The 12,546-nt window shown below is 35.4% G+C and overlaps 1 protein-coding gene across 1 annotated transcript in view; it reads right to left on the minus strand.

Annotated features, from left to right (window-relative positions):
- Positions 1-12,546, minus strand: part of SNTG2 (syntrophin gamma 2) — a 126,881-nt gene that overhangs the window by 49,262 nt on the left and 65,073 nt on the right. Inside the window, exon 9 of the mRNA XM_066314874.1 lies at positions 6,190-6,319. Coding sequence (XP_066170971.1) covers positions 6,190-6,319 — 130 coding nt within the window. The remainder of the gene's footprint in view (positions 1-6,189; positions 6,320-12,546) is intronic.

A 12,546-nucleotide genomic window follows, 5' to 3' on the forward strand; every position in this document is an offset into this window, starting at 1 on the left:
TAACGTGAAGTATCTATGATTATAAACAAAATGACCTTATGACAACAGGATCTTGACTATATGGACAGAGAGTGACAGCAATGCTTAGGGCTGTAGGAGCTCTCTAGTCAGTCCTAACCTGTCATGGGTCATCAGGATTTCTTCTCCCTCACATGCTCACTTTTGCAGCCCTTTGGAATTGAATTGTGCAGTTAAATGGTGACAGGTGTGCTGATGGGTCAGACTGCTGGGAGTGACTGAGGGTCTGAAGTAGACCAAGCTGCATGGGGCATCTGCCAGGCCTGGCTGTCACCTTGGGCTGTGTGTTGGGAGATGCTGCCAGGCTCTTGGAGTGGCCCTACCAGCTCCCTGCCACCCGAGAGGAGGAGCAGGGACTACCACAACAACAGTGGGTCACAGGCTGCAGGTGTTGGCACCCACAGCTTGATTCAGGCAGAGGGCAACGAGGATGGAACTGAAATTCAGCTGCTGAGCAGAGAGAGGGGCCCCAGCAAGGCTCCTGGCAGGCCATGCACACAAGTGTGCTTTCCTCACCCTAGTACAGCTTCAGGGCTGCACTGTGCCCAAGCTGGCCTGGAACACTGGCCAAGAGAAGGGGTGTCTGGGCTTCTTGGTGCCCGTGGGGCTGGGCTCAGTAACAAACCAGTTGGAACTCAAAAACCTCACTCTGTAACCTGGTTCAAACAAATTGGTGACATACCCAGTGTTGCAGAAAGAAGCAGTCAGCAGTCTGATTTCGTGGTAGGCTTAATCCTGCTAGAGCAGTTGTGCATGACATAATGAAAAGACACATGAAATACTTCAAGGTCAGTAGAAATGCTGATACACCCTGCCCATAATCAGGTCCAACCTTTCCCTTGTGCCTCAGACACAAATACATACACAAAGTAACTATACAAAAGCCATATTGTACACGGATCATATAATTTCTTTTCAAGTGTGTCCAAAACAATACTCAATAGTAATAATATTACTATGGCACAAACCAGGGCAAGTAAATGGGTTCAGATGTGCCTGGAAAAGAGTATGTCAGAGTGGCCATGCAGATTTTCTGCACCAAGCAGGAAGAATATTGTGAATACCATCCTTATAACCAGCTCAGCTATCCTCAGTTAAGGATAATAGGGAAGAATGCTTTGGACTCTGCAGCTGTTCACTGCACAGACCACTCATTCCCTATTCAAAGCAGGATGGCTGCAGCCCCGATGTAGCTGTGGGGAGAGGAGATCTGCTTCTATATCATATTACATCCCAGCGTCCCAGGGCAGAGAAGTACAAACTCTTCACCCAGCACCACACATGTCCTTTGCGTGTCTCCAGAGCTGGTGCAGACACACAGGAATACAAATGGAATACATTTACCTTGCTGGCAGCGCATGAGTTCTCAGCACTGCAGTATAGAAATGTGAGCTGGACACAGCAGGGGGAACTAAAACAAAAAAACTGGGTCTGCAAAGACTGCAGGCAGACCTGGAATAATTTGGAAAAGGAACTATTAAGCAAATAGTAATTCCTATACTCTGTTCTAAATTGACACATACGAGGCAGAAACTGAAATGATTCAGAACCATTTACTTAAATCTAAATACCTCCAAGGCTGGAATTTATCTCACATATAATATACCTTTTTGCTCTTTCAAGAAAGCAGTGAGAGTGAAGGACTTTGACAGCCGCCTATTTTTTCACAGCTGTATTAGTAATATCCAATGTAACTGCTTACTGCTTGGCTAAGTTTAGTGGATGTGGCTCCTATCCTTACTGACCTCCCTTTACAACCTCTACAGTTTGACCTGTGGTACTTTCAACTGGCAATTTTGTATTTAAAATGACAAAAAGCAGAAGTGAAGAAATATGTGTTCTCACTCTGGGAATAGAATTGTTTGTACAATCATTGAGGCAGTCGGATTTGTATACTGCTTCTTACACATACGAATTTTGTTTCCATCTACACGTACCCCACATTCTGCTGTATAGAGAAAGCATGACCTTCTTAATCTTCTTTTGATCTTTTAAATGCATGTTTAAAGCTCATATTTCATGTCTCTCCTTATTACAATAGAAATTTCACACAACTGCGATGCAGAATATCACTCATATATGTGCTTACACGAAGAAATAAGAGAAGATTTACAGACTATGACATCTAAAATTAAAAAAGCTGTCACGGGCATAAATGTGATCTAGGTTAACAACCCTACTTCAATATCAATATCTTCAGTATCAATATCAACCCTACTTCAATATCAAACCCTACTTCAATAAGCAAAATTTTAGGTTTCTACCATCCTCCAATGAAACTATTGGAATGATCTATAAAAATCAGAAATCATTTTTAAAGTGGAACAAGTGCATCATAACTTGTTCTCTGATCTGCTTATGATCTACTCATTTATTTATGATATTTTTTTAACAAGTAACACCATTAGAGTATACTGGAAAAAAACACAAAACCTTGAGAAATTTTTGAATATAAGAAACAAATCTCTATAACATAAATGAATTGACAGCAATACCTTTAGGTGCTTCTAATTATGACTAAAGTTATGTTCAGTGCTGTATTTCAAAGAAAATAATTAAGATCCTTAAGAAAACCTGCATATATCTAATACCTGTCAATCCAAATTGTGAAAAACCAGAGAGCGAAATACAAATTATCCCAAAGACCTTTCTCCTAAAATATCATAGCCATTACAGCATTGTCACTTCAGCCTACAAAGAACCCTTCAGCTGAAAAAATTAAGAACAGGAGCAGTGAGAAGCATCCCACTATACGAGTTAATGCAGATTAACCCATTTCCTCTGCTTCTTGTTTCATCATGGAAGATTCATTGCCAGTTTGTGTTACCCCTCTTCCTTCAATTTTTTCAACTGCACCTCCTTCTGCAAGAAAAGAGGTGTTTGAAGAAATAAATCTGAGGTGCTGCATTTATTTCTGCCAAAAGTAAATGTAAGAAGCTTTGAGAACATTGAAAATGAGGACTGAATCACAAAGGATGATGATAGGGTAGTTTCATGCTGGTACAAAAGTATGTGAAAAGACAGAATATGAACAGAGAGATGAATAATTTGGCACAAGGGTCCTCAGAAATAAAAGTAAATGTATGTTGCTTGTAACATACAAAAGTAAATGTATGTTGCTTTAACTAGGAGATTTTCTGAGCTAAGCATACAAAGCATGTATCCACAATGAGGGCTGAAAAGGCACCCTTATATTTTTCTCCACTTTGCAGCATTCCCTGTGCTCCTCTGTCATCTAAAAACTAAGTCCAGGCTGGTACTAGAATCATTATTTCTCATCTACCAAGTAACATTCTCAAAATATGCTAACATTCACTCCCATGCAATGACAATTTCTCACATCTCCACTGTTGAAAGATGACTCCTCCTATACACTTGATCCCCAGAGAGCTTGCCTTTGTATAGAAGTTAGATGTTTCAGCACTTCAAAAGAGTAGTCTGACATTAGCAGAAGTGTCACATTGTGGCAGAGCTATTTTTGCACTACCTACACTAGGACTGTCTCCTGGCTTCAGCAGGAGATCTGACAAAGAGCTACTGAACATGACTGTATTAGGGTAAAATTAAAACAGAAAGCATACGAGGGTAAAGTGATACAGGAAAGATTGTGCGCAGTATTAGAAGCTCCTTAAGAACTAAAATTCTAAAAGAAATTATTCCAATTGTAATATAAATATGTAGGACAAAAAATGTATGTGAGTAACACAAATAGGCACAGTTTAAGTAAGAATGACTAACATGTGAGAAAAGTTGCTAAAGTCATGCAACAAGTACCAGCAAAACAAAACGCAAAACTGTGTGGAAGTAAAACATGAATAACAATAAGCACTGATTAAAAACCTAGCAATAGCTCAGGTAAGGATGCTGACATTATGCTAACAGTGTTAGCCAAAAAGTCCATTGTATGGACATGTATCTTGTAATTAAATTCCATATGGTGTGGCACAGAATAGGAAATCAATAGTTTAAATATTTGGAGAAGCAACTGAACTTTGAGTCATCAAATATTCACGAAAATAACCCATAACCAGATAAGGAACTCTCTGAAACAATTTTTGAATGAGTAGTGATAATCTTCAGTCTTGGAGAATAAGGAGACACTTTACAGAAGTGTAAAAGTGCAGAAACAAGAAGAGACTCTGAAGGAATTACAGATTAATTCCCTAATGTCAGTGTCAGAAGTATGATAAGCAAAGAATAATTAATTAAAATTATAGGACTAAAGTAATAAAAAGGATTCTAAATGGACTTCCAAGAATCCTAATTCAAAGGCCCGTCCTAATCACTGTGTACAGTGATCTGTTTTTTGGTTGCCCAGATGCAGAGAGTTGTCCAGCCTTCTGCTGTACTCCAGCCTCTCAATCCTCATCTTAAAAGTAATTTACAACAAAAAGGATTCTCACTGACTACTGCATCTCCCCTTCTGATGATCAACAATTAAATAAATGCTCTGGCCAGAAATTTCCAGTTGTACTAAAGGCCCGACAAAACCTGTAAAGCTACTGTCTAAGAAAAAAAGTTTATATGCTTCTTATATGAGCTGCATAGAATTTACTTTGTAACTCACTAAGAACATAAAACATGGATATTCATCATGACTGTTGTTTCTCAGGCCCTTCCTGGGAACAGGCAGGTAGCTGAACACCAGATGGACTACTTTGTTGACAGAATTCACTAATAATAGATAGTGGAGAAGACTAAGAAAGTACTCTATTTATTATAAAATATTGCTGCCGACAGGTTGCAGCACAGTCAGATACTGTGTCAGGACAGTTACTGCACATAGTCCTTTTCAAAAAACAGACTAGCACCCTATGACTAACAAAAGCTGCCTGCATTTATTTTTATTCTGATTCACTTAAATACTTGGAGTGACTTTCATTCAGTGAATTTCTCTAGAAAGAAAAAAACCAACTTAGTAACTATGAATTGGAATTTCTCTAGAAATATTACCATACACTTTCTTAGAATTATCAAAAAATAATATCCTGTACATTATGTGAGTCTCTAAATAGTATTTAAAAAGAATGTGTCATAAACAAAAATGTCTAATTTTGACAGAGATTGTTTAAGCAATTGAATAAGCATTTGAATTTAAGTGAATTTAAAAGAATTAATGGAATAAATTAACTGTTATGATCAAATGGGATTCATGTAGCTTTTGAAGACTAGGAAAACAAATTAAATTTCAAGTCTGTTTTAACCAACAGACTTAAAGATTTATGTTGAAATGTAATAAAAAAATCTACACAACATTATTTGGAGACCTAAACAACAGCTTGTTTAGAGCACAAAGCACAAATAAAAGTCAGGCTACTAAATCATAATTTATGAATGAAGTTACAGATTCTACACATGTAGGAAAAAAAAGATTAAAACCTGTATAGACAATTCTTTCAGGCCCAGCTGTGCTGTTGTATTTTCATCTCTGAATTTTATAATTTCTTAAAGACAAATATATTTTCAAAATTTTACATTATTAAATTTCCTATATAGCTTCATGGTTAATTGCGTAATTATCAATATTTTTAGCTGCTGTTTGTTGGAATAATAAATGTGCTGTACAAATAGTAATTTTCTGTTTCTCTAGGAATTAGTTAATACTTCTGCTTACAAAAGCAATTGTTACTTTTTAATTTACAGAAATAAAATAGCGTGGGCATCTTTATACTTCTAGGAAGTGAGATAGAATATTGTATCTTGAATAAATCAACTCTTAGGCAACTTAGAGATGCAAAATTACGGTCTCCAGCAAGACTCAGTAAATCATACTTCACTAGCTACAGAATTTTCACATGCGTGTTTCAAAATCAACGAATGCTAATTTCAACCACAGCTTAACTACAAAAATGTAAAAATTAAATATTTGGTCACATCTAAAGTTCTGTGAAACAAGCAGTATGGATAAATATTTTGCCCTAAAAATCTTTACAATTATAAATGTAATCTGTTTTTTCTACTGGTTTCTGTTCTATGCTAACACTGTGAGCCTTGAAAACTTCTTGATATTTTTGATCAGGCAACATATCCCTGCTTTTTCCTTTCTCCTTTTTCTCCCCATACACAAGTATTTTATATATTGTACTTAAAAGTAAGTTATTTTTTACCCTTTGAAAACTAGAAATAGTTTTACAGTAGCATAAACAAGAAAATATGCAGAAAGTAACATACATTTTGAAGTGTCAAATCACTGATGTTAGTTGACATTGCTCTCAGCCAGTCAGCACTCTCCTGGGCTGTATAAAACTGAAGTATCCCAGTACTAACTCCATCGAGTGCCAGCACTTCAAATGCATTAGATCTGCAGTAAGAAGAAATATATCCATAAAGGAAGATATGTCAGTTTTCTGAAACTGCCCAATATTCATTAGTGTTCAAGTGAATTTTATGCCTTTTGACAAGTTTTTGAGTGCTTAATTTACCAATCAATAGAAAGGAAACAAAGCCAAGGATAATAGGGCAGTACTAGGAGCAACAGATACAAGTACTTTCTCTGTACCAATATATACATGTGCTGATGATCATTTGCTTCCCCTGGGTATAAATATTATGTCCATAATTATTGAACTAAAGGTAGTGTATTCCATAAATATGTATTGGGTCTTTTTGGAAAAAAAAAAAAAAAAAAAAAAAAAAAAAGGTGCTTTTTTAAACCAAAATGCCAATTTTATTTATTGAATTTTGGCTTCATTTGCTAGGAATGTATAAAGATTCAAAGCACTGTCTTAATTTCTTAGCTTTCATTTCTTAAATTCCTAAATTTTTTCTATGGAACATTCAAAGTAACGCTTGCTTCAAGCACTTTTACATCATAGGAATTTGAAAATCATTCTTAGAAGTTTCTACAAAAATTTTCCTTAAATCGTCTTCTCAAAACATCATTGGCACAGGCTAATGTGCAATTGCATTTTATAACTTTTAATGCAGCTTTTAGGTGTTTATAGCAAATTTATTCTGCAAATACAAATGCTTTCCTTTCCTTATTATCTGCAGTAAGTTATGCACTGTATATATGTACCTCTGAAATCCCCTGCATCTGAATGCTGGTGGGATATGATTTTTTAACTCTTAAGATTATCCAATAGGAACAACAAAAACTTATTAAGTAGCATTATAGAAATACACTGGTCTAAATTTTAGAAAAGTGACATGCAATAGTTGCAGTAACTAAATTTCAGAAAGATACCCAGATTATGTAAATGCCTATGACTGTCAGGAGAATTAGATTTTAGTTATATACTATTGGGAAAGACAGTTATGATTATCTCAATGATTGAGCATATGTTTGTTTTGTGTATAATATAGAGAATATCACTTCTACCTTCTACATTCGTAAATTAGATATTTATACTTATAAGTTATATTGCTCCATTTCTGGTACCAACCTAGAAGAAAACCAACTACTGAGTCAGAATACTGCTCTATGAAGTTGCTGAGTCTTCCTGGGGGGTCTCTGATCTAAGATGAAGACCTTTACTGCTTAATTGATAATACATGTCACCATTCAAAATGACATATAGAGGTTAATGGGCAGTTATTAATTCCTGACTTACAGAAAAAGTTATTAACTTAACCTTTGTTATTTGTAGGGATTTTGATGGTGAACATCAATACTGACCTTGCCAGAAAAGGTAATATAAACTACCCACCATACACAATATAAATAAGACAAAGTATCTGAATAGATATATATGAGATGCTTTCCTTTGAAAGGAGGTGTAAAGCATTATATCTGCTGCTTGCAAAAATTAACATGTTTTGCCTGAAGACTTTAGATATGTATCAGCTGATTGCCCAATTTTCTTTCATGATTAAATAATCACAATAAAACTTGACAGCAAAGGCACAATTCTGTGTCACATTCAGTAATCTCTTTTACCTCTTCAGAAAGAAAGAAAGAAAACTTTAAAAAAAATCCCTTTATTGCCTTCAGGTAAACTGAGTAAAATAAGCACCTCCCAAGCATATTGTTCTTTTTACCTAAGGTTCTGACAAAGATCCCAACAGTGCTGTAATGAAATGACTTACAGTAAGACCTTTTCAACATCCCACTGAGACAGTGAGAAGGTGTCAGCCCTTATGCATTGATACACACCGGAGCCCGGAAACAGACTTAATGCTGTGAGAAGAAGCCATTCACAATGTCCAGCTTAGATGCCCCATTCAAATATCAAAGCTAGGACGCTAGGATCCTTACACAGCAAGAGGACTGTATAGAGCATTTAAGAGAGCTGAACAATAATATGCACTCTCCATGGAACCACAGGGTGTCTAGACACTAATGGCTTCAGCAGACACACAAAGACCTGGATGCCTTATCCCAGTGGCACAAAGTTACATAAGTGGCTGATGAAAGATCACAGAAGGGAACTCCTGAGCTAACAATTTATGCAGCCAAAACAGGCAATCAAAATTAAAAAAAAACCCTCATTTTATTATAAAAATTGCCAAATATCATTAAAAACATGGCACTGGTGGTATAATGGATTACACTAAAGCTCCTATTGTTCTTTAACTTATTAAAATATGGGGATCAATTACAGACAGCTAATAATATTCAATATTCATCTAGAGATCTAACACTTCACTAACAGGATATCTGCACAGAATCAAATAGGGAGTAAGGGATCCTGCTAGTCCTCTAGTCCAGCCTCCTCACTAACTTTCTTAAAATACAAATCTTTTCCACAGAAAGACCAAAACTGGACACAGAGGGAGCTACCTCAGGTACAGGAATGCAAGCTGGTGAGAATAGATGAGAATAACCATTACCCTTGGCTTGTTGACTGTTATTGATAACACAGCCCCTTATATGGGACTTCATCACTGAACCTGTACTCAGCTGACTCCTGCTCAGTGGGAAGTCTGCCAAGATCCCCAAGCACTTCCTGCAGAGCTTGTTCCCTTGCTCCAGCACACTGACACCAGGACATCCTTTCCCAGAGCTCAGGCTGGTTCAAGGCTTCTGATATGCCAGTGGTGGTCACCTGGCACATGAGACTGAGACTTTTGGGGCCTTGCTGTCCCCACTGTGCTGACATGGCAGGATGGTGGTTTTACCAGAAAACAGTTCAGTCTAAATGACATAGGATAAAAAACAGCCAGGGCATTTCAAAGTTTACATATGCCAGTCATTAAGTGATTGGTACTAACACAGTGTTTTTGCCCTATTCTTAATCAATTTCACTATGATTATTTCTTGCTTTCAGTTACAAAAATTTCTCTCTGAAGATCCCATAATATATTGATATTGTTCCATGCGCCAGACTGTGCTCTGAAAAGCATAGTGTACAGAAGGCTATAAGTAAAAACAAGATATCCAAACTAAAAATAAAAGCTTAACAAAAGAAATCCTAAGGCTTTTGTTTTAAATGAAACAATCAAAGCCAAGATGGGACTGGAATTCATGAGAAAAAAATCCTACAGGCTTAAATAGCAAGCATTTCTCTTATCAAAACAGAGAAAAGAAAAAAAGGGACACAACAAAGCACCTATTCCTTGTCAAGGAGGAGCTTTCCATTTAATATCAAATAGTAATTTTGAAAGGTTTCAAGATGCTATAAAGCTGCAGTAGGGCTTTTATTTTCATTATTGATTTTGTTTTTTGGCACCTACTTTTTTGTTGATTGCTTTTTTTAATTTTTCTGATGCCCTAAGATAATTTTAAAACAGAGACAGAGGAAATTGGTATTACTGCAGTTATGCTACTGACTACTGCAACTAGAACAAGAAAAGAATATTTGCATTTCCTAAATACTAGAAATTTGTGTTGCACTGCTGTCACAGAAAATCTTACTGTGAGATTTGTCTCCCTATCTGTAACTTTGTTTCCTTCAAGCATTTCTGCTAAGGAGCATGAGGCATTGCTTTGCCTACTCATGTCTTTCTACATGACTTTCATGGGGAAATAATGAATAGATCTCCATTCCTGGTTTCTTCTGAAGTTTGTTTATAGCATTAATTGTTATAAAATAACACTATCTTTGTGAGTATGGCAATCAGAATAACAGATGAGCATTGGCAGACTTTAGGTTGTCTTCTTGAAATTCACACCTTTAAACAAATACTATTAATTAATATTAGTAATTAAATTTTTCCATACAAGCAGTTTGCTACTACAGAGGTGCTAAATCCAAAGACTTCTCTAAGAGAAAAAAAAAAGTATTTTCAGTGCGATCTGAAATGGGAAAAGCTGAACTGTTACTTTACTGGAGGCAAAGAATTCCAGCAAAGCATACTTCTATATTTTTTAGTATTTGCGGCATGTGAAACCATCTCTCTTTAAGAGATTTTATGCTATAGATATTTCTACAAAAATCTAGATGCAAGTTTGACAGCATCTCTTTTATCTTTACTACCATGCTGTCACAGACAGACAGATCTGGTCAGCTTTGCATCTTCCCAGGTCCTTAATAGGTATTTCGTCCTGTTTGTATGATTTTTTGATGTTTTAGTTACTTTTTATTGCTTCTGTTACAACATTTTCTTGTGGCTTGTTTATAGTACTACATGCCCCTCTTGCTAGAATGTCTATTTTAAATTCAAGTTTTAAGGCCTATGGGTAGATCTGAGTGGAAACCCTCCAAAATGAAGGATCTGAATTACTTAATCTCTTTGAAATGTCATGTTAGAAGTAATGGAATTTGTATTGTACATGTCACAGAACCTCATATCTTACAAAATGTTTAAATGTGCACATATAAATGGACTATTAACAGAGACTACACAGCTCAGAAGATATTAAAACATTAAATATAAACTTGGATTGAATTTTATGTTTGTGGTTTTTTGGGAAACATTTTGCTTTCAGTACTGTAACTTTTATTTTCATTACACTTACAGCAAGTAAATAACATAACTGAAGTTACACAGACATTTCTACTTCCACAGATATTTTCTAACTGATGTGTCAGAAAACTGTGAGGAAGCTCATTCAGGTTTTCTAACACAGTGAGATTGTGCTTAGTTCCTAGATGTTTTTTCAAAATGGTTTCAAATTTATTCAATTTCTTAGTTTTCAGTTTATTTATCTAACTAAAGACATTTTGTTTACTTACTGAAATGATAAATGGAAAATACCATTCTTCAGAAAGAAGTTAAGAAATCAGTGAATGCATTTAAAAAAATAAAAATAAACAATACTTTGGAGTAACTGCAATGGTCGGAATACCGAGAAATTGAAAATAACACCTAAATCTAATTAGGTTGTTTTGTAATTGGCATCATAGAAACACGGGTTCATAGATACTTGGCCTGAATTACTTTCATTCCACTCACTATTTCAGTCTTCCATAGTCTAAATAAGCATTTTTTCTTCAGGCTCTGAACTCAAAATGCTCAAGATGCTGTAGATATTGTACCTTTATGAAAACCTCCAGTCAATGCACTGTATAAAAATTATTATACATTACTACCAGTATCAGCTGTAAGGACCAAAAATGCTTATCTGCATTTTCCCAAATAACAATTCCGTAACAAAAATGAAAGACTACAGTGCATGAACTATGTTCTTCACCTTCTAAAAGACTACCTATCTTTACTTTTCTATCTTAAAACCCACTCCATCCCAAACAATAATATGGACCACAAATTCCTTTGGGTGTGAAAAACTTACTGATATTATTTCTCTGTTAAACTTACATCATATTTATTGACCAATTCAATTCTCAACAGTAAAAAAATGTTTCTTTTGCCAACTAGCAATTAAGAGTATTCACAGCAATAGCATCCTCACTATATTTATATTACCTTACTTCTTACAGAGAAAAAATATATTGAAAGATTGGTGAGAAGTCTAGAATAATAGAAAGAGTCATGCTATATAATAAAGGCAATAGAATAAAAAAGTTATTGAATTTCTAAGTAATCAAAAGAACTAATTAGCATGCTGCATACTAAACATATTCAGATAGACTCCAATCATATCAACAGTGTGAAATACACTAATTCAAGGTGATTTCAGTAGTTAATACAATGTTCAATCTTCCACTGAGAACAGGAATGACATCTACTATGTTTCTTATCTTTCCTTTAAAATTTTCTGAGGATTTTTTTTGTTGTTTTGTGGTATTGATAAGCATATTTCACACTCCCAGTGTGCAGTATTTTCTGCCATTCCTTTACATGGAAAGAAAACATCTATCCCATTCTCTCTTATTTCTGTTAATACATAGTGTTAAGAGAATTTAAAATACATGAAAAAAAATCTTGTTTTTTTAATTCACAATCTAAAGACTTCCTGTGAAAAATACAACAAAAGTCAAGTGAAATGAAAAGCCAAAGGCAACTCCTTTCTCTTCACATGAACAACGAATAAGAACCAAAGAGACACATGTACTCTTGGCCATCTCATGACACAAGAGTATGCTGAAACTATGCCTTTTTTGGGCAAAGCTACTGGAAAACTCAAATGAAATACAGAAGAATTTCAACTGCACAGTTTAGCCACAAAGGAAAAAATACAGCCTAATCTGATTAGATTAGGCCAGATTTGATCTAAGGCATACTAAAAGTATACTACAGTATACT

This window comes from Sylvia atricapilla, chromosome 3, assembly GCF_009819655.1.
Source record: "Sylvia atricapilla isolate bSylAtr1 chromosome 3, bSylAtr1.pri, whole genome shotgun sequence".
Classification (NCBI taxonomy): domain Eukaryota; kingdom Metazoa; phylum Chordata; class Aves; order Passeriformes; family Sylviidae; genus Sylvia; species Sylvia atricapilla.